At 39.8% G+C, this 24112-nt stretch overlaps 1 protein-coding gene across 2 annotated transcripts in view; it reads right to left on the bottom strand.

Moving 5' to 3' along the window:
* gpt2 (glutamic pyruvate transaminase (alanine aminotransferase) 2) overlaps window positions 1-24112 on the bottom strand; it is a 50170-nt gene that overhangs the window by 6122 nt on the left and 19936 nt on the right. Inside the window, exons 8-11 of one of the 2 annotated variants that reach the window (XM_043706909.1) lie at window positions 19929-20103; window positions 18991-19146; window positions 15874-15986; window positions 12336-13363 (exon numbers count right to left, since the gene is read on the bottom strand). In XM_043706909.1, coding sequence (XP_043562844.1) covers window positions 13273-13363; window positions 15874-15986; window positions 18991-19146; window positions 19929-20103 — 535 coding nt within the window. In that variant the 3' untranslated portion in view covers window positions 12336-13272. Of the gene's footprint in view, window positions 1-12335; window positions 13364-15873; window positions 15987-18990; window positions 19147-19928; window positions 20104-24112 lie in introns of those variants that run through there. The other variant, XM_043706910.1, reaches the window with a different exon arrangement.

Genomic DNA, 24112 nt, shown 5'->3' with positions numbered 1-24112 from the left:
GTCAATGATACTTCTAAGTTCTTAAACTAAAGCAAGTTATTTGCTTCCTAGCTTTTTGAAAATGCAATTTATTGTTTGTATGAAAATAGACCATAAATGCAGCACATAATAAATATGAAAATGGCTATTATTCAATCTTTCAACCACAAACCTGTAAATGTGACAGTTATTTGTACAGTCATGCCACATGCCTCGGGACATTTTATTTTTAAACCATGCTGATGACTGGAGTGCTTGTTGACTGTGGAAATAGCTGTTACATTATCCAGCTGTAGTTTTCTTTCACTTTTACGCAAGCTGTGTACCAGTACTGTAAAGCATACTGCTAATGAGCTGCATTAACCGAAAAGTTAAGTGGTCGGCATGGATGAGTTGTACTGAAAGGTCTGTTTCTGTGCTGTGCAACTCTGACGCTATGACTCTTACCACTCTGATGATGAAATTTCTCCTCATTTTAGTGTTAATTTTAGTTTTATGGCCTATCTCATATCCTTGCACTGTGACCCCTGGTTCTGCACTCCCTGGTTGTCAGTAACATTCTTCTAGTGTTTACTTTGCCTCGTCCTGGTAGAATTTTATAGGTTTCTGAGATTCTACTACCCTCCCATTCCTTAACTCTAATGAATATAATCCTGACTAATCCTGCACTCCCTCCATAGTTAGAATGTCCTTCCTCACATAAGGAGACTGAAACTTCATTCAGTCCTCCAGGTGTGGTCTTATCAAAGCCCTGTACAATTGCATCAGGTCATCCCCGCACCTGTGCTGAAATTAACTTGCTATGGAGGCCAACATAGCATTTACAGTCTTCACCGCCTGCTGTTCTGTACTCTTGCTTTCAGCAACTGGTGTACAAGGGCACCCAGGTCTTATTATACCTCCCCCTTTCCAATCTATCACCAATCAAATAATAATCTATCTACCCGTTTTTGCTACTAAAGTGGAAACCCTCCATACATGCACACCAAGAACAAGAAACTTGGCATCATCACCAGCAGTAGCCAAGCCATCCTGGCACCATAGTGGAAAACGTTATCACTGCAGGGAAGTCGATTGCCAACTTATCGGACCACATCCTTCAACTGGAAGAGATTGAAGTTCTTAGCAGGGGTCTCAATTTCTGCCCCACCAAAATGGACCCCATAGTTCTTGCAGCAGACATGGAGGAATTCATCAGACAAATGGGACTCTGGGAATTCTTTCAAGATGCCAGCTGTGATCCCAGTGAGCTCACGAAGAAACTGGAGCAGTCATCAAAGGGATCTATAGAGGAGCGACCAAAAAAGGAGTCAACTTGGACCGTGCTGTATGACTTTCTGACCAGGATAAATTCAGAATCCAGCAAAAGATGACTATAAAGATCAAACTGTTAGGAAATATAGAAATGCCAGATTCATCAGCACTACCCAAAGGTAGAGCAGAACGTCACCCGATCACAACACAATGCCATCCATGCTCTCAAAACCAATCACAACATTGTCATCAAACCAGCAGATAAAGGAGGAACCTTCGTCATTCAGAATAGAACAGATTACTGTGAGCAAGTGTACCGACAATTAAACAAACAGGAACACTACAGGCAACTACCGGCCGATCTAACCAAAGTGTACCCTTGTGAACTAAACACATTGGTCAGAACTTCAGAGTTCTCTACATACCCTCATCCCATGTACTTCCCACATAGGCGACTTCTACTGCCTTCCAAAGATACAAAAAGCCACACACCGGACGTCCCAATGTATCAGGTAATTGGACCCTGTGTGAGAACCTCTCTGGCTATGTCAAAGGCATCTTGAAACCCATTGTACAGGGGACCCCAGCACCCAAGGAACCAGTCGAACTGGGAACATTCCTTGTCACAATAGACCAGCATCTACACCAGCATCCCCCACAATGATGGCATTGCGGCAACAGCCTCAGTACTCAACACCACCAACAACCAATCTCCAAGGACCATGCTACGACTCATCTGCTTTATCCTCAACATTTTCACCTTTAATAACCAATTCTTCATCCAGACACATAGATCAGCCAATGGGACCAAATTTGTCCCCCAATATGCCAACATTTTCATGCACAGCTTCAAACAAGACTTCTTCTCTATGCAGGACCTCCAACCAACACTATACACCAGGTACATATTCTTCCTCTGGACCCATGGCGAAGAGTCACAAACAACTACACAGTGATATCAATGTGTTTCATCCCACCATCAAACTCACCATGGACTACTCTCTACTATCTGTCTCATTCTTGGACACATGCATCTCAATCAAGGATTGGCATCTCAACGCCTCAACCTCACAATGCTACACTTCTCCAGCTTCCACCCGAAACATATTAAAACAGCCATCCTCTATGGACAAGCCCTACGCATACAGGATCTATTCAGATGAGGAGGAATGTGACAGGCACCTGGAAGTACTCAAGGATGCCCTCATAAGAACGAGGTACAATGCTCAACTCATCGACCACCAGTTCTGACGTGCCACAGCGAGAAACCACAATGACCTCCTCAGGAGACAGACACAAGCTGCAACCGACAGGCTAATCTTCATTGTCCAGTACTTCCCAGGAGCCGAAAACTATGTCGTGTTTTTCTCAGCCAGCAACACATTATCAATGAGGATGAGCACCTTGCCACGGTCTTCCCCACACCTCCACCTCTCGCCTTTAAACAACCACCAAACCTCAAACAGATCATTGTTCACAACACCGTACAACCTTGTCATGCTAGATGCTGCAAGACGTGCCAGAGTGCTGACACAGATACCACCATTACACATGGGGACACGTCCCACTATGTACATGGCAGGTACTCATGTGACTCAGCCAACATTGTCTATCTCATACGCTGCAGGCAAGGATGCCCTGAGGCATGGTATATTGGCGAGACCGAGCAGAGACTACGACAACGGATGACTGGACACCGCACAACAATCATCAGACAGGGGTGTGCCCTCCCAGTCGGAGAACACTTCTCCAGGACATTCAACCTCGGACCTTTGGGTGACCATCCTCCAAGGCGGACTTCGGGACAAGAAACAACAAAAAGTGGCTGAGCAGAGGCTGATAGCCAAGTTCGGTACCCATAGGGATGGTCTCAACCAGGACCTTGGGTTCATGTTACACTCCAGGTGATCGCACTGCACCATACACACACACAGACACACACACACAGACAGATGCACACACACAGACAGACTCAGACACATACACACTCCTACACACACACACACACTCCAACAGACCCATACACTTATGCAATCCTCTCTCATGCGACGTATACTCCCACAAACATGCATCCTCTCACAGACTTATACCACTTTACACTCACACACATACGCACACTCTCTCACAGACACCCATAAACCCCTCACCCTGACACACACACACACACACACATACACACACACATACACACACACACACAAACTTACCCCATAAACCTGTGTGTGTACTTGCAGAATTGCATTTTATTTTGCTCAAAAACTGCATGAAGCCATGTAAGGTTCTGTAAATCCGTTTTTAAAATTAGAATCAGTCTGAATATTGTGGCACAGAGAGTCCCACACAGGGCAGCTTACACCTTAAACGCACTATCTGAGCCGACATGACACCAATTGTTAACGTTCACTTGAGAATGTAACTTTAAAAAAAATCCTGCAATTTACATATGAAAGAACTGAAACCAACATGTTTATTCTAAAAGATGAGAGACTTAAACAATCCAGGTCTTTTTCAAGATATAATTTCAGTAACATCACACTGTAAATTTCTGCTATAAATTCTGTGTCTTATGACCTTGTACTCCACAACCACCTGATGAAGGAGCAACACTCCGAAAACTAGTGCTTCCAAATAAACCTATTGAACTATAAACTGGTGTTGTCCAACACCAGCAACTCCAAATCAGTTATCCACAATATACTTCATCTGCGATGCATTTGCCCGCTCACTCAACGTCAAATCACTCTGAAACATCTCTGCTACATCCCCACAGTTCACTCCCTCACCCGGTTTTGCATTGCCTGCAAATATGCAGAAATTGTATTTATTTCCTTCATCTAAATCATTAATATACATAGTGACTAGCTGGGTCTAAACACTCATCCCCACTGGTCACTGGCTGCCAATGAGAAAATGGCCCATTTATTCCAACTGTTTTCTATCTGCTAGCCAGTTGCCTATCCATGTCAGTATACTAGCCCCAATCCCATACACTTTAGTTTTACATACTAATCTCTTAGGTGGGACCTTACTGAACACTTTCTGAGAAGTCTAAATAAACCAAATATGCAGATTCTCCCTTATTAACACTACTCATTACATCCTCAAAATTTTACTAGATTTGTCAAATATGATTTCCCTTTCATAAGTTAATGCTGACTGTGTCCAACCCTCTCAGTGTTTTCCAAATACTCTGCCATTAAATCTTTTATAATGGCCTTCTTCCTTCTCCCATAGCATCTTTCTTACTGCTGATGTCAGGCCAACTGATCTGTGATTCTTTGTTTTCTCTGTACACTTTTTGGTTAGTTGTGTTACATTAACTATCCTCCAATCCAAAGAAACTGTTCCAGAGTTGATAGAATCTTGAAAGATGACCACCAATACATCCATTATTTCCAGGGCCACTTCCTCAAATACTATTGGATTTAAATTATTGGGCCTTGAGGATTTGTTAGCCTTTAATCCTATTGGTTTCTCTAATACCACTTCCATCATTCCATCAGTTTGTTTACAATTGAGAGTAGACTGAATCAATAATTTGCTTATTGAATTTGGCCTGATTTTTCTGGACAGTACAACTTGAGTAGTTTTCAAATTTATTGATAGATTTTTAAAATATTTATTTGTAGGATGTGAGCATTGCTGATTGGGCAGCATTCATTGCTCATCCCTAAGTGCCTTGCAAAAGTTGGTGGTGAACTGTGGCCTTAAATCACTGCAATTCTTGGGAACTGGGACAGCCACAGTGCTATTCAGAAAGTAGTTCCAGGATTTTGACCAAGCAAAAGTGAAGGAATGGAAATTATAGTTCTAAACTAAGATGGTGAGTGGCTTGGAGAGGGATGTTCAGATGGATGTGCTCTTATTCGTGCTGCTGTTCTCCTTCTAGATGTTAGAGGTCATGAGTTTGAAAGATCCTTTGGAAGGAACCTTGATGAATTACTATTAGCGTATCTTGCAAAAGAAATGCCCTGCTGCCACCTGCATCAGTGGTGAAAGGAATAAATGTTGAAGGTGCTGGATATTTTGCCAATCAAGCAAACTGCACTATCTTGTATGGTGTTGTTTCTTGAGTGTTGTTGGAGCAGCACACATCCAGTCAAATGGACAGCATTCTGCTGGATTTAAAATACTGTGAGCAGTTTTGGGCCCCGTATCCAAGGAAGGATTTACTGGTCTTGGAGGAGGTCCAGAAAAGGTTTACAAGAATGATCTCAGGGATGAAGGACTTGTCATAAGAGCAGTTGAGGGCTTTGGATCTGTACTCAATTATGTTAGAAGGATGACAGGGTACTCATCAAACCAAAGAATATGAGAGGCCTGGACAGAGTTTAAGTAGAGATGATACTTCCGCTGGTAGGAGAGACTAGGACCCAAGGGACTACCCTTTAGAACTGAGATGAAGAGGAATTTCTTCAGTCAGAGGGTGATGAATCTGTGGAACCTATTGCCACAGAAGGCTCTGGAGGCCAAGTCAATGAGTACCTTTAAGTCAGAGATAGATAGGTTCTTGATGAGTAGGGGCATCAAAGGTTATGGGGAGAAGACAGGAGAATGGGTCTAAGAAACATATAATTGAATGGTGAAACAGACCCCATGGACTGACTGGCCTAATTCTGCTCCTATATCTTATGGTCACACTCCTGATTTGTGCCTTGTAGATGATGGACCAGTATTAGGGAGACAAGGGATAAGTTATTCACCATAGAATTCCTAGACTCTGACCTGTTGTTGGCGCCGCAGTATGTATAAGGTTTGTCTAGTTCAGTTCTTTTGGTCAATGGTAATAACTAGAATGTTGATAGGGGATTCAGCAATGATAATGCCATATCAAAGGGTGATAGTCAGATTCTTTTTGGTTGGAGATGGTCATTGCTTGATACTTTTGTGGCTTGAATATTACTTGCGTTTGAGCAACCAGAGTCTAGATATTGTCTAGGTCTTGAGGCATAAGACACAAACCGCTTCAGTATTTGAGGAGTTAACAAAATGATACTAAACATTGTGCAATTATTAGTGTAATTATTCTCCACCTTACCATTATGATGGAGGGAAGGTCATTGAAGCAGCCAAAGATGATTAGATCTTAAACACCACCCTGAGGAACTATGGAGGCATTTGTGGTTTAGTGGTAGTGGCCATACCTCTGAGCCAGGAGGTCTTTTGAAGTATGACCTGTTCCAGACATGTATAAAAACCTCTCTGATGAGGTTGATTTGGAAAATACCCTGAAGAATTCCTGCAGTGGTGCCCAGAGCTGATGGGATTGATCTCCAACAATGACAACCCTCTTCCTTTGTCTTAGACATGACCGTAACTAGTAGCAATGACTCCACCACTCTTCCCCGTTCCATTGACTCCAGCTTTGATAGAGCTTCTTGATGCCACAATAGGTCATATGCTGACTTAAATGTGACTCTTTCCTCATTTTAAGTTCAGTTCACTGTCAACGTTTGGACCAAGGCTATAACCTTGCATCAGTGAGCAAATTGTTTCCTTGTAAAGGATGCTTTATTGTACTGTTGGTGGCCTCTTCCGCCACTTTGCTGATGATCACAAATAGACCAATAGGAAGATAGTTAGCCTGGTTTGATTTGTCCTGCTTTTTGTGCACAGGACATACCTGAGCAATTTCCTAAGTTATTGGGGAGACACTTGCACTGTAACTGTATTGTAACAGCTTAACTAGTCTTCAGTACTAATCCTGGAATGTTGCCAAGGTCCATTGTTTTGCAGCATCCAGGACCTTCAGGCATTTCTTTCTAATGTTAAGTGAATCAAATTAAAGGCTGGCATGTGATGCTGGAACCTCAAGGCAAGTGCCTCAACACTTTTGAATGAAGATCGATGTGAATGTTTTAGCCATATTTTACACAAGGTCTGTGCTGTTGTCATTCCTATTAATACTGTCACAGTCAGATCGATTGGCAACAAATCAGTGACAGCTGCTAGGCTGGTTCTACTTGATCTTGCTGTGTCCTTTGCGGCTTACTTAGTAGTCATACTACTGTTATTCTTGATAATTGACATTGAAGTACCTCATCAACACTACATTCTGTGACCTTGTCACTTTCACTGCTTCCATAGTTTTTCTGGGGGAGGGGGCATTTGAGATAATAGTGCTCAGCAGGAGTCTTCCTTGCTCTAGTTAGACCTGATGCCGTGAGGTTTCACAGGGACCAGAATCAACGTTGAGGATTTTGAGGGCAAATCTCTCCTGTATACCACAATGATGCCTCTGCTGATTTGGCAGGCAATACCAAGGAATGGTAATGGTGCTGTCTAGAACACTATCTATAAGGTGTTATTGAGTGTATTTGACGGTCACTTGTTGACGAGTATGTGGGACAGTTCTCTCAATTTTGGGACAAGCTTCCAGATGGTCGCAAGGGGTTTTTGCGGAATTGACAGGACTGTGTTTGTACCACTGTCATTTTCAATGCTGAAGTGGATGCCAGATGATCTATTTGGCCTCGTTCCAGAAAAAAAAAATTTTTAAGCAGTTAAGTCCAAGTGTATGTGGCTTGCTGTAACATTTTAGAGGACAGTAGAGACTCAAGTACATTGCTGTGGTTTAGAGTCCATTTTTAGCCAGACCAGGTGAAGACAGCTAATTCTGTTCCCAAAGGCGATTCATGAACCAGTTGTTTTTTTTTATTTCATAAAACACAACCCGATCATCCACATCAATAATTTAAATGAAAAATTTATGTGCACTGCCCAGCAATGTTCCTTCTAAGCTGCACTGTATATGTTCCTGGTTTGCTTTGCCTCACATTTATCTAAAGTAAATTCCATGTGCCACTTCTTGGCCCATCTGATCAAGGCCCCATTGTACTCTGACATAATTTTCTTCACTGGCCACTACACCACCTAGTTTGGTGTCATTTACAAATTTACAAATCGTACCTCCTATAGTCACATCCAAATTATTTATATAATGACAAAAAAAACAATAAAATCGACCCAGCATTGATTCTTTTGGCACACCACTGGTCACAGGCCTCCAGTCTGAAAAACAATCCTCCATCACCACCTTCTTTCTCCAAACCAATTTTGTATCCAATTGGGCTGGCTCCCCCAGATTCCACGGGATCTGAAACCAAAAAAGAGAAAATGCCGGAAAATCTCAGCAGGTCTGGCAGCATCTGAGAGAGAAAAGAGCTGACGTTTCGAGTCCAACTGACCCTTTGTCAAAGCTCTCCTTACAGATGCTGCCAGACCTGCTGAGATTTTCCAGCATTTTTTCTTTTGGTTTCAGATTCCAGCATCCGCAGTAATTTGCTTTTTTATCCCCCATGACATCTAACCTTACTAACCAGTCTACCATGAGGACACTTGTTGAAAGCTTAGCTGAAGTCCATACAGATAATGTGTATCGCTTTGCCTTCATCAGTCTTTTTTGTTACCTCTTCAAAAACTCAATCAAATCAGTAACATATAATTTCCAATGCACAAAGCTATGCTGACTATCCCTAATAAGTCCTTGCCTTTCCAAATGTATGTAAATCCTGTCCCTCAGAGTCCCCTCCAACAACTTTCTCATCGTTGACATAAAGCTCACTGGTCTATAATTCCAAGGCATTTTCTTAGAGCTTTTCTTAATAGCACATTAGCCAAACTCCATTCTTCCAGCACCTGATGAGGTCTTCTGATGATGCAAATACCTCAACTAGGGGCTCAGCAATCTCTTCAATAGTTTCCTACAAAATTCTAGCAAACACCTGATCAGGTCCCATGGATTTATTTAGCTTTATTCATTTTAAGACCTCCAGCACCACCTCTTCTGTAATCTGAAGTCTTTAAGCCATCACTACAGCGGAATCTTAATTATCCGAATATCAGATTATCCGAACAAGATCACAAGGTCCCATAAAAACATTACAAAGAGGTAAGTAAGTTCGGATTCACATGTACTGAAAAACATGTGAAAATGCTGGCAAAAACAAAGAAACACAAACACCTCAAGCAACAGCAACTGGATTTTTTTTAGTGTAAGGGTTAGTTAAACAGTCCTTTGCAAAAGTATGTGCTTTATTCCCATCACTTTAGATTAGATTCCCTAAAGTATGGAAACTGGGCCGTTCACAAAAAAGAAAGCAGAGAAAGTAGACACTTGCGCAAGGCAGTGCTTCTGTCTTTCTTTCACGACACTGACAAATGCTCTTTGGATTGTAGAAGCTGTTCGGGACCTTGCTTAATGCTGGGATTTCCTATATTTATGTGACAGTAAGGATTTAGTCCTTCTCAGTTTAACCTGCAATTTACAGAATGCAAAGATTAGTTTGTTTAAATAGCAGACTCATCAAAATTATAGATTTAAACAAATCCTCCAAGTAGAGCACAGAATTAGATCTGTATAGCTTCCCTTATTTCAGGTCAAATCGATTATCCAAATAATCAATTATCCAAAACGAAATACTGCCTGCCCGTCTCATTCGGATAATAGAGATTCCTCAGTATTTATTTCCCAAAGTTTCCAAGCTTCCAAGTAAGTATTTACTCTGGAAAAGGACATGAAATATTCCTTTAGTACTTCACTCATCATCTGTGATTCCACACATAGGGAGCCATGGTGAACCTTAACAGGCCCTATTCTCTCTCTATTTACTCTTATGCTCATAATCTCCTTGGATTCTCCTTAACTCTATTTGCCAAAGATATCTCATGTCCCCTTTCTGCCCTCCTGATTTCCCTGTATATTCCTACGGTCATTACACTTCTAGGAATTCACTTAATCTCTGCTGTACCTTCCTGATTGTATGCTTCCTACTTTTTCTTGACCAGAGCCTTAATTGCTCCAGTCATCCAGTATTCTCTACACCTCCCAGCCTTGCACCAACAGGAACAGTGTCTCTGCACACTCACCATCTCATTCTTGAAGGCCTCCTGCTTCCCAAACATTCTTATACCTGCAAATAGACTCAGCTAATCAACTTTTAGAAGTTCCTAATACCTTCAAAATTGGCATTACTATCATTTAGAACATTAACTATCTATCCCTTTCCATAACTATTTTAAAACCAGTGGAATTATGATCACTTGCCTCAAAGTGCTCCATCATTTGCCCTGCCTTATTTCCCAACAGAAGGTCAAATATTGCTCCTTCTCTAGTAGGTACATCCACGCAATGCATAAGAAAACTTTCTTGTATACACTTAAATTATTCTCATCCAAGCCCTCAACACTGACAACCCTATTTTTCTTAGATATTTGAGATCTCCTTACATGTTTGCTTCTCAATTTCCAGCTGATTACTGAAGAGGCCTGTAGTACAATTCCAACAAAGTGATCATCCCTTTCTTACTTTAAAAAAAAATATCAGCCATATGATTTCACTGGACGATTGCCCAGAATATCCTCCCCAAGTACAGTCGTAGTGTTCTCCCTAATCAAAACACCACACTCCTTGACTTCCTTTCTATCCTTCCTATAACAACTATACTCTGGAACATCAAGCTACTAGTCCTGTCCATTCCCTGAGTTATGTTTCTGTAATAGCAATGATATTCCAGTCCCATGTTCCCAACCATGCCCTGAGGTCATCTGCCTTACCAGTCAGACCTCTTGCATTGAAAGTAATTGGAATTTCAGTCTTACCTCATTCTCAGTCAAACTTTTGTCTGCCACGATTATTAGATTTGGGTTAGACTTGCTCCCATTATCTACTGTACCAGTTCCAGCCTTTTCTCACTATCGCTTTGGCTCTCCCTCCCACCCATTAGTTTAAAGCCGCTCTAGAAAATCTCCCCACAAAGATATTGGCTCCCTTCCAATTCAGATGGAACCCAATCTCTCTTATACAGGCCATTTCTACCCCAAAGAAATCAGAATAATCCAAAAATATGAATCCTTCCCCACTGCACCACCTCCTCAGCCACACATTCACTTGCTCTATCCTCCGACTCTCACTAGCACATGGCACCTGCAGTAGTACAGATATTATTTACCCTCAAAAGTTTTTAAACATCTTGTCCACCTTGCCATATTCTCTCTCCCTTTCCTCTGTGTTGGTACCAATGTGCATAATGACGCCTGCTGGTCACTCTCCCCTTTCAGAATATTCTGCACCCTCAGATATTCTTGATTCCGGCACGAGGAAGGCAACACATCATCCTGTTGCCTTGCTGTCATCCGCAGAAGTGTCTGTCTGTGCCCCAGACTAGAGAGTCCCCTATTACAAGCCGATCACTTGGAACCTGACATACTCTTCGTTAGAAATAGTCACAGTACCAGAAAGCTGGGTGTGGATCCTATACTCTCCTGACAGACTAGCCCATCACCAACCATCCTTCAGTATCGAAAATAACATACTACGTAGAGCAGGTTAGTCACAGGAGACTCTTGCAGTACCTGGCTACCTCTCCTACTATTCCTAACAGTCAAGCTCTGGGCTGCCCTTTACCTTGTTTTCCTCTTAAAATATTCCTTAAAACCCATCATTTTGACAAGATCTTTGGTTATCTGACAAAATATATCAACGTCATGTCTTGTTTTCTAATGCTTCTGTGAAATATACTGGGATGTTTATGTTAAAAGGTGCAATATGAATTGTGGTTTTCAATCATGCGAGAAATGTTATGTGAAATTAGAGAATGAATCCAATAGTTAAACCTACTTATAAAGTATAAATCCCTGGAATTTCTGACATGTTTATCTATATATCAAATCCAATTGTTGCATTCCTGTTGCAGTCAACTGGCTCAAAGGTTTATGCTCATTGAGACTTTGCTGCCCTGCAAGATCTGCCTTTGTAACTGAAACACATTTGTCTATTGATGATTTGGGGAACCATTGCACACATTAAATGAATCTTAGCCAGTGAATGAATCTTCACTGAAAAGCATATGTTCATCCATTAGTACCTGATTAACAACACCGGTGAGGTTACTCAGCATTTTGAGTCAAATGAGGCTTGAGCACTTAGTTTCTCCAAGAGATCTGCTGAAATTAGCCCCTCCCACAGTGGTTATAGTTGTCACATGATTAGAAAAGACTACAAATTCAATTGGGGAGGGTAGAAGAAGAGACAGAAAGGGATGTTGGCAGAGCAGAACTCATTCAGATATGTAATTGAACTTTCTTTTGAAAGACAATTAAACTTTAAGAGCAATAAAAGGCAATTTATTGGCAGAGATACTTCTTGTTCATTGACATTAATATGGATAAGCTCAAAACATTTTTGAGAGACATAAAAAAATCCCTTTTCCTGAACAAAGTCTTGCAGACTGCAGTTATTTTTTGCTCCCTCTCCTGGCACAAGCCAATTCGTTTTTGGATTTGAATTTATCTACTTGGAAGCCCCTGAATAGAAAACAAATTCAGAATCATATCATTTACAAAGACAGTTGTAACATTTGTCTTCCCAAACTTTACAAAGTAAAAACGTAAACATTACATCTCTATTGTTCAGAAAAAAAATCTCACTGCCAGATGTTTTGAATTATTGTAAAATCCATTCACTTGGCCATGTTAGAAGTTAGCATTTGAGTCAATTCAGGCAGCAGCCCTTAGCCTGCTGAAAATCCATCTGCATACACACCAAAACTCTACCTTGATTGAAGATATGGTCTTGCTACGTACAAGTGTAATAAAAGCTGTTCACTAGTCCAGATAATGCACTGCCACTCACAATACGTGAGCAACAAGGCAAAAAGAAGGCACAACCCCAAATATCTGCTTTTGATCACAGCATATTTCTGACAATTAGAGGCTTGAACCTAGAAAAATATTTGATATCATATTGTTGTTGCTAGAAATGTATTTTTTGTTAAACTATAAAAAAACTTCTTGAAGTGCAACAAAACCAATCTTTCCAACAACTATTTCCAATGTAAACAAAAGTACTATCAAAAAGTACAGCACAAGTTGGTATCACAATACCAAACTGGCAAATAGCTGTAACAAGTGAGATTTGTAGGCCAATAGTTATGCCATTTCATTTCAGTAAACATTAATTTGACAGTCTAATAAAATTAAGAAACAGTAAACTGAACATTTTGATGGAGTTTCCTCTGGTGAAAAAAAAATCAACTGTGCTCATGCGTATTTCCGAAGAAACTTAGTATGGAAATTCTTCACATTCTGCAACAGCACTTTTAGCTTCTCAACAGGAAGGAGAATGGTCATTCTGGAGGAAAAAAATAACATTACAAATACCAGTGCAGAGTTTTAATAAAATAAAAATTGGCAAATTTTATCAATTCATGATTCCTCAACCTTCTACTTCATCTCCACTATTTTAGATAATTACTTTAAAAAAAAAGAAAAATCTCAAGAAAGGGAAAAGGATGGAGTCATTCAGTAAAAATTATTTTTCAGTGTTTAAATAGAGGAATAAACATCGAAACTACAGGTTAACAAGTCTAATTTGGTAGAGGGGAAATTTGTAGAGTCAATACTCTGAGACAATATTAATTGGCATGTGGAAAACTTTGGACCAATAATTGAGTGGCAACACGGATGTACAAAAAACAAGTCATTTTTGGCTAAATTGCTTGCATTCTCTAAAGTAATTAAGAAGATTGAAGAAGATAATGTAGTGAATGTATGAGCTTTTAAAAAAAGGGAGATAAAATACTGCATAACACAATTAACAGAACTAAAACACATGAAAGTGAAGGGCTGCATGGGTATAAAATTGGCTAAGGGACCAAAGTAAACAGTTGTGAAGTTACTTTCCAAACTGGAAGGGAATGTGCAGTGGTTCTCCAATGCCCAATTTTTATACCTAACTTCAGATGATCGAAAAGTCATAATTTTAAACATCAGCAATGTCAAACATTGGCCAGAGAGGAGTTGTAACAGTGTAAACTGGAGTCACCTGTTTGGAACATGCAGATCCAGACAAAATAGCTCCACGGGAATTACCTGAGAAACTGAACATTCTGATGGCATAATTCCCTGCGGCTGGAATCCTCAAAAAAATACACTAAAGTTGAATAACTTGGAGGGTTCTAATTCGGTTAAGTGACCAGTCATCCAGGAAAAGTTGAAGAATTAGAAACCTACTTCAATTCCTGAGTAATTATTAAAGTGAATGTCAAATTCCCTACCATACTGAAGAGGGATTAGAGGATATTTACCAGGACGTTGCCTGAGCTGGAGAGAATGATTGGATGTTGTTTTCCTTACAGCGGAAGAAATTTGGAGAGGACATGATTGAGACGTATGAGGGGAATAGATTGAGTTGGCAGGAAGAAACTTTTCCCATAAATGGAGGAATCAAAGATCGGGGACAAAGATTTGAGCTAAAGTTTAGGGGGAAATGAGAAGTAAGACATTTTCTCCAACATGGTGATGGAAATGTGGAACTCACTGCCTAGAAGGGTAGTCGAGGCAAAAATCCTCAAAACATTTAAATATTTAGATGTACACTTGCAATGCCCAAGGCATATAATGCTGGAAAATGGGATTTGAATAATCCAGTGGTTATTTTTGACTGATGTAGACACTAGGGGCCAAGGAGCATTTTTCTGTGCTGTAGATCCCTACGACACTATGATTCCAAGAGAGTAGAGCTGTTGTTTTGAAGTCTGGTTTCAAGCATACAAACTACATATCATCAGTCTCTACTCATTTATCTACATTGCCTTATAGTCCATCAAAACTACAATTTTTAAATTCTCATTATGTTTAAACCTATACACCGTCTTGATTCTTTCTGAAGTTGGCAGTGTGTTGGGGTTTTGCAATCTCTTAGTCAGTGAGTATAATAAACATCTGTTCTGTAAAATCAGGTGACAGCACTATACTGAGTCAAGCAGGACACAGAGTGGGGACAATGCCCGATTAAATTACATTTGCAGACAATGCAGAATTGCAATACGGCAATGGGTATCAGAATACATTTTGTAGACAAACTGTTGGGAGAGTTTTGTCCTTCACTAGGGTGATTCAGAAAACTGCTTAGGCCAACTGCTTGCAAATGCAGACAGCCATGTTTATAATCACTAGTTTTAAATGTTCCCAAAGTGTAAATACTTACCCTTTGCATGTCCTTATAAAAAGACTTTCACAATCATAAAGGTCTCTATCACACCGCACTTTACAGTTGTAGTGTTGAAAGAAAATTATCTCAGTCTCTTTAGCCTTTCCTGATAAATGTATTCATTAGGTTCTTGTAACATTCATCTCAATTTAATTTTTAGCAGAACTAGGCACAGATCTGTGCCCCCAGCTCTTTGATCCCTCCATCAAGAGATTTCCTGCCTAACCTATCTATTATCTCGATAATGTCCTCCAAGCATGGCTTAATCAAAAGTTTGTTATAACTGATTTCCTATTTCTTCAGAAATAATGTCCCCTCCCACCCTCTATCTTGCTTGCTTTGCCTTATTAATTTGTTTTGCTACTTTTAGTGACTTTTCTACTTCATCCATAGGTCTATTAGCACCTCAAATCTCTCAATGCTGGTTATCAAAGCGTTTTTTGGCTTCCTACTAAATCTCATTATCGAAGTGGGCCATCACCACCGAAAAAGGCAGTGCATCGAACATATGTAGTCTCATCTTAAAACTCAAAATATCCAGTGGAATTCAAATTGTACAGGTAATTAAGTATACAGTTAGCCGAAACTATAAATTATCAGCTTTTAGAGCAGTCAGACATATTGTGAAACAATGATTGCATAGACTTCACCTGAAATGATATGTTCCTTCTTTTTGTCCAAATCCACTACCAGGTATCACACAAATTCCAGTCTCCTCCAGGAGTTTCATACAGTAGAACATATCTGGTATCATCCCATGGGTCTAAATCAAGAATAACTTCAATTAGGACAGTCAAAACAGACTTCAGACCATTATAATTATCAGCCAATTGAAAGATTGTAGCAAGTATGCAGTCCAACAAAAATCCCAGGACTTTCACTGAACAGTTCATGCACAGAAAGCCTATCAAAACAATTATCGTACCAACAATTTTGCCTACACTTTTTTAAAAAATAAAAACAAGTGATCACACAATTAAAGTTAATGGCAAAACTTATTTTTATCTATTTGAAACAAATCATTGATGGCAAAACACTGCCTCCCAAGAATACAGCTCCAAAATCAGTCCCAGAAAACTTGACAAAAATCTGTAAAGCTGTTCTAGCAAAAATGCTAGGGTGACCATTAAGGACTCCACCCTGTCAAGGTTTAAATTCAGAGGTGGATCAAACTATTAAAATAAACCAGTTAGGCACCCAGGCCTAGGACTGAATGACACATGATAGATGAATGAAGTGTGATCAAAAATGTATTTCAAATGGGGGATGGGGTAGGGGATGACACCATTATATGGAAGTTGAAGACTATACTCAAAGCTTTGGGATTAAATTCACAAAACTGGTGGAACTCATCTACCAGTACGTGTATTTTTGTGTGTATAGGCTCGCCACTTTTCCTCCAGACAGCAGACTTAGAACTCCTGTTCTAAAAGGGGCTACCTTTCCCATTTGACCTCCAATGTATATCCATCTGAAGGAGAAGGGAAGATTCCACCCGGAATGCTCAATGGAACTAGTGACAAAACGTAGCAGCGTCTGTGTCTTGTGTATCCAGACCCCAGTCTATTTTGTTATTTCTGTTAGATCATGGTAGTCAGTAGACTAGATGGATTATACATTTATAAATTCCGAGCACACATGCACCACTTATCAGAATAGGCCTCTGCTCGCAAGAATCGGTGAGTGAACCTATACATAGTGACCTAGCTACTATTCAGATATGCAAAATCTGGATCAATTTACAACTAATGCAAGTTGCAAATGTGCACAGGAGGAGTTCTAATCATAACCCAAAGGCAAGAAATAACAATTCATATAATACAAACTGGTGTACTTTAACTGGAACATAACCACTTTCATTTGCAAAATGCATAACTTCTGAACCCTATACACAAAATATTCTTTCATTTCTTTAAAAACAAATTGCATTAGATGTCACCATATTGAAATGTCCAACTAAACATTGCCATCTCTACTAGAGCTTCGTGGGAAACTAGGGAAGAGACTACTGGGCCCATTGCGGAGATATTTGTATCACTGATAACCACAGGTGAGATGCCAGAAGACTGGCTTAAGGGGTTGGTATTATTTAAGAAAGGCTATAAGGAAAAGCCAGGGAACTCTGGATTGGTGAGGGAGCAAGCAAATAATGTTCGTGCTAAGTTCGAGCATCATTCAATGCAACAACCTCTTAAAACCAGCAGGGCAAAACTATGTTCCTAGGGATAGTGCATAAAGAGCAAAAGTAGGAACAAGCTTGAAAGTCACACTATTTCATTCTAATGCTCGGCAAGATCAATGGGGAAGGCATGGAGTGAAAGATGCATCTCTGTTTGAACAAAAGGAAGTTATAGCAGTGCTATGCACTTGTAGCTCATACATCCACCAAATTCAGATCTGACAGATGGTTAAAGAAAGATGAACAGATGAAAAAAAATCAGGTTGTAAAGGTTTGCTCACTGAGCTGGTAGATTTGTTCTCAGATGTTTTGCCACCATACTAGGTAACATCATCAGTATGCCTCCGATGAAGTGCTGGTGTTCTGTCCCACTTGCCACTTATCTGTTTTGATCTGTTGTGGTGGGTGATATCACTTCTGGTTCTTTTACTGAGAGGTTGGTAAATGGGGTCCAAATCGACGTGTTTGTTAACGGAATTCCGGTTTGAATGCCAGGCCTCTTGGAATTCCTGGGCGTGTCTTTGTTTAGCCTGTCCTGGATGGATGTATTGACCCAGTTGGACTGGTGACCTTCTTAGTCTGTGTGTGTGGATACCAGTGATAGTTGGTCACGTCTTTTGGTGGCTAGTTGGTGCTCATGTACCCTTGCGGTTAGTTTCCTGCCCATCAGTCCAATGTAAAGTTTGTTGCAGTCCTTGCAGGATATTTTGTATATGACGTTTGTTTTGCTCATTGTTGGTACAGGGTCCTTTAAATTCATCAGGAGCTGTTTCAGTGTGGTGGTAGGTTCGTGAACTACCATGATGCCTAGGAGCCAGAGTAGCCATACATAATGTATGGCAGACATAATGCAATACGTTAAATACATCTCAGAGATGACAACCAGACTACTCTGGCCCCGAGGCACCATGGTAGCCCATGAACCTACCACCACACTGAAACAGCTCCCGATGAATTTAAAGGACCCCATACCAACAATGAGTAAAACAAACGGCATATACAAAGTATTCTGCAAGGACTGCAACAAACTTTACATTAGACTGATGGGCAGGAAGCTAGCTACCAGGACATGGGCACCAACTAGCCACTAAAAGACATGACCAACTATCACTGGTATCCACACACAGACAAACAGGAACACCAGTTCAACTGGGACATCCATCCATCCTGGGACACGCTAAACAAAGACACGCACAGAAATTCCTAGAGACCTGGCATTCAAACCGGAACTCCGTTAACAAACACATCAATTTGGACCTTATTTACCAACCTCTCAGAAAAAGAACCAGAAGTGACAGCACCCACCATAACAGACCAAGACAAATAAATAGCAAGTGGGACAGAACACAAGCACTTTATTGCATGTTACCTAGCAAGGTGACGAAATGTCCAAGAACAAATCTACCAGCTCAGCGAGCAAACTTACAACCTGAGCCACAAATCTCCAAAATCACAGTCGAAGAAATGATTGCCAAATAGGAAAAGAAAAGGTGAAGTCCCTTTCCAAAATTATATAACTTAAATAGTCATTATGATCTGCAAAATATAGAACCAGATTATGTATGCTTTCAGTTCTGGAATTACAAACCTCAGCTTCTTTGATTGCTTTGGAAGGAATGAATATTCTTGGAAATGCATATAGAGCACCTTGCAGAGGGTTACAGTGCATTCCAGGAATTGTATTCAAGACATCCTCTGTTAACTGAGCTTTCTCAGCGAGGTCATGCAATACCTTCATCTTTTCCTGCATGTTAAACAAACACACCTTATTAAAAATAACAATGTAGCACATTTATACTTCAGTGGAGACAACATAATATCTTGTGCCTGTACATCAAACACGCCTACAAATGCAGAACATTTAAATTAGTCCTAAATCCAATATGTTGGCCAATATTTACAGTAAGGACTGAAAAAACTTTAGATGCAGATGTACGCAAAGGAGATAAGTAGCTAAAACTGTCTGCAATTCCCATTAAAAGACATTTTATATGTGTTATGTGATAGTGAAGTTTCAGATTATTAACCTCAAGATGTTCTTTCTTTTCGTAGCTGGGAATCAGTTAATCATGTGTTGCTTATATTGAAACTGTTACTATTGGCTGAATCAACTTCATTATTGGACTGGAAAGTTCAGTGACTGAATAACCAGTACTTTCCAGAGCATTTTAGGGGACAAGAGGGAAGATGGCTAGAAGCATTCAATATGTAGTATTTTGGAGTTTAGGGTGTGGAAGCAGACAGTGTATTTAGAAACATTGGCAAGACTGTCGTTAATTGTGCAGGTCCTCAGTACTGATGACAACTTTGTTTACATGCACTTCACATGCTGTCAGATGTGAAAGTAGCACAGATAAATAATACCTTATTCCAGAAAAATTACTAATATTAGTGAAATTGTTGGCAAATCTTCCTAGTTAAAACACACATAACACTGAAGCAGTAAAATGCACAACATTAAGACTAAATCATTTGTAATGGAGAAACAACACAATCAATTCAACTGAAACCATAAAACTGACTAACCAATGTAAACAGCTTATAAGATTCTTCTCCAGGCTTTGGCGGATTTACCACAACATCCATGGCAACTTGCCCTGGGACAGGGGAGCACAGCCGAACTGATAATAGCTTCTCAAGCTGAGCCTTAACCTCAGGGTCCATGTTAATAACTTCCATATAGCCACCTCTGAATCCACACCTAAAATATGAGACAATTAAGTTATATATTCTGACTATTGGAAAACTGCACAGCCAAAACTAACAATCATACAGAAACAGCACAAATAACAGAGTCAGAACTATATTGTTACAGACTACATGAATCACTTGTGAAATACAGGATTTGAAATCTTCAGGATAATCTGCTACATTACTGTCGAATAAATTGAACATTTTAAGGCAACTGTTGAACCTGAAAAGAAAGATAATTTCTACATGAGGATGGGGTTTATGTTCATCCATTTTTCAGTTGGGTTCACCTGATAACAACCACATGGAAGTCAGGTGAAGGCATGATCAGATAATGTTGTGCTGTTATGCTCTCCATACCCAAATAGCCTCCAGAGATTAACGAGTCTCACTGGAACCACACAAAACAAGTCAACATGTACATGAGAAGAATCTATTATTTACTCCAAAGATGTTATTTTCTATTTGAAAAACCTAAACTAAGAAATCCAAACTGACACTAAAAGCAGATTATAAAGTCAGCATATGGAATACAAATTTCACAATGAACTGATTAAAAAAAGGACATACAGATACAGAAAAATTATTCTGATTACGGACTTCAAATTAAGCAGTTATTTCAGTTTTCAGGGTTGGTTAACAGAACACACATTTGTTTCATGACTTATTCACTTCAGTACTCGAGTGTTTTTCTTCCAATGTGGTATTTGTTAACAATTCATTGACATTCATCCATGTCAGCAGAAATTGTAGTGTTCCTCAGCATAGTAACTGCTACTATTGTGTGTTCAATTATACAAAAATATCAGCCGCAATATGAAGGATCACACATAAGTTACATTCAATGAAATGATAGAATGATTAAGACAAACTCTTTGGGCTCATGCCATAACGCAGTAGCGGCTAAATGGATAGTTTTAAAAATACAAAAAAATGGAAGATATTTGTGTAATACCCCGATCAATAATGATAGATTTTATAATGGTTTTGCTTTGCCTTTGCACATCTATAGGTAAAAACAATGACTGCAGATGCTGGAAACCAGATTTTGGATTAGTGGTGCTGGAAGAGCACAGCAGTTCAGGCAGCATCCGAGGAGCAGCAAGATCGATGTTTCGGGCAAAAGCCCTTCATAAACGTTCAAAACGAATGATAAGAAAGCCAAATGAGCTAAAAACTGAGCAAGGTTACCACAAATAGTTGAAGTATTTTTCTCTTCATATTCATAAAGAGGAAATGAGCAAAATATCCTGGCCAATGTGGGATTACTGTAATGAAAAGAGATCAACTTGGAGAAAGTGAGGACTGTAGATTCTGGAGATGAAAGTTGAAAAGTGTGGTGAAGAGCTTCTACTCAAAACATTGACTCTCCTGCTCCTTGGATGCTGCCTAACCAGCTGTGCTTTTCCAGCACCACACTCTTGGACTGATAAGAGATCAAGGTTGACTTGTAGAGTTTAAATAGTTAAAAAAAATACAACGCAAGGGATAAATTTTGATTAATCCCAATTATGTGTGAACACAAAGCACAAAAGGTACAAGATTCCATAAATATAGGCACACAAGTCATGTTTTGCCTGAAGTGTGGTTAAGGTCAAAAATCTAAAATAAAATTTAGTGATGGATAAGAAATTAGCTAAAGGGTTGCAAATAAGAGGAACTCTTTGCAGTAGTCAAGTCAATGAGGGAGAATACCATGTCCGTTGCTCTAAGGCCCTAATACTGGGAGCAGAACAGAGAGTTTAGATCAAATTATCAATTTGATTTAATTCGCATAAAGATTCCTAAATTAAAACAGCTCAGTATAGACAGTGGACAGATTACAAAGGAACTAGAAATATTATATGTGCAGAAAAATGGAAGGAATTTAATATGGTCAAATGGAAATTATTGCATGTCAAAGACGAAGGAAGTGCAAAAGCATATTAATTCAAGGTGTTAAAATAATAATGGTAAAGTGAAAGAGACCAAACAGCATTTATGAAATTGATGCTTAACATGTACAACCAAAGAACAACAGCAACTGACCAAAAGGTTGATAAATGCTTACATAATAAAATTTCAAATTCAATTCAGGCAGAGCCACTCAGGTCTCAAATTAGTGCCTTTAAATTAAATAAAGACAATTATAGAGGTATGAAGACACAATTGTCTAAAATTAGCTAGGAGAATAGACAAAGGGTAAAATCAGCAGACGAGCAGTAGCAGAAGCAGATATTTCAAAATGCACAGCAAATAAATCATTCTAGTCAAAAATGACTCAGCAAGAAGGATGAAACATCTGTGCTAACAAAGGTTGCCAAGGAGAATATCCAATTCAAAAGCCCAGACAGACTAGGGGAAGAAAACTAATGCTAGTTGAGGATTTTTTTTATATATAAAGGAAATAGCTGTGTGAATCAGTAGCTAATAAAGAGGGAGAAAGTTGATGATGAAACTAAATTGACAAGAATTATGAAATCTGGAAATGTATTGCTGGAAAAGCGCAGCAGGTCAGGCAGCATCCAGGGAACAGGAGAATCGACGTTTCGGGCATAAGCCCTTCTTCAGGGCTGAAGAAGGGCTTATGCCTGAAACGTCGATTCTCCTGTTCCCTGGATGCTGCCTGACCTGCTGCGCTTTTCCAGCAACACATTTCCAGCTCTGATCTCCAGCATCTGCAGTCCTCACTTTCTCCTCAAAGAATTATGAAATCAAACAGCAAGAACGTCCACAGTATATAAAAAAAGAAAAGGAGTAGCTCAAAGTGACTGAGAAGATTTAGATTAGATTAGATTAGATTACATTACATTTAGATTAGATTAGATTAGATTACATTACATTACAGTGTGGAAACAGGCCCTTCGGCCAAACAAGTCCACACCGACCCGCCGAAGCGCAACCCACCCATACCCCTACATTTACCCCTTACCTAACACTACGGGCAATTTAGCATGGCCAATTCACCTGACCTGCACATCTTTGGACTGTGGGAGGAAACCGGAGCACCCGGAGGAAACTCACGCAGACACGGGGAGGATGTGATGGAAGAATTGAAAAGGGGAACAGGGAACCAATAAGTTTAATTATCTGCATCAGTCTTCACAGTAGAGAACACCACAAACACCAAATAAAATGGATAACTAAGGTGCCAATGGGAAGAAAGATTGTGCAACAGTTTCTATCACGAGGGTCAAATTATTTGATAAATGAACAGGACCTGATGGTCAGCATCCAAGGAGTTAAAGACTGTGGCTCAAGAGATAATGCAGATATTGATCAAAATATTCCAGGAGTGTTCCAACATATTGGAAAACTGCTAATGTAACACTCTTGTTCAAGGAGGAAGGCAGAGAGTCAGAAAGCAGACAGCTAATAGTAAGAATCGAAATGTTGAGAGGCATCAGGGTGTTCTTGTGCATGAAAGACAAAATATTAGCATTCAGGTGCAGCAAGTAATTAGATAGCAAAAATAATGTTGAACTTTATTGCTACTTGAGTTTAAAAACAGGGAAGACTTGTTACAACATTACAGTGCATTAATGAGGAGCCAGAGTACTGTGTACAGTTGGTCACTATATTTAAATAAGGATATTAAGGCACTGGAGGCAAATCAAGAAATTCACTAGGCCAATTTCTGGGATGAAGGGATTGACTTATCAAGTATGGCTCAACAAGATAGACTTTTAGCTATTAATGGGACTTCATTCATTAACTGGCTCACTGATGTTCAATTTGGGTTTGCCAAGATCACTTAGCTCCTGACTTCATTACAGCCTTGGTTCAAACACTGACAACAGAGCTGAAATCTAGATGTGAGGTGAGTGAGTCAACCTTTGACATCAAGGCTGCATTTGACTTAGTGTGGTATCAAGGAACCCGAGCAGAACTAGATTCAATGGGAATCAGTGGACAAACTCTCCACTGGTTGCAGTCACACCTGACGCATAGGAAAATGGTAGTTCAAGGATATCTCTGCAGGAGTTCCTTAGGGTGGTGTCCTTGTCTCAAACATGTTCAACTCCTTCATCCAAGACCCT

This window comes from Chiloscyllium plagiosum, chromosome 17 (genome assembly GCF_004010195.1).
Source record: "Chiloscyllium plagiosum isolate BGI_BamShark_2017 chromosome 17, ASM401019v2, whole genome shotgun sequence".
Taxonomy (NCBI): Eukaryota; Metazoa; Chordata; class Chondrichthyes; order Orectolobiformes; family Hemiscylliidae; genus Chiloscyllium; species Chiloscyllium plagiosum.
The sequence above is the reverse complement of the archived record's forward strand: the minus strand, read 5'-3'. Positions and strand labels throughout refer to the sequence as shown.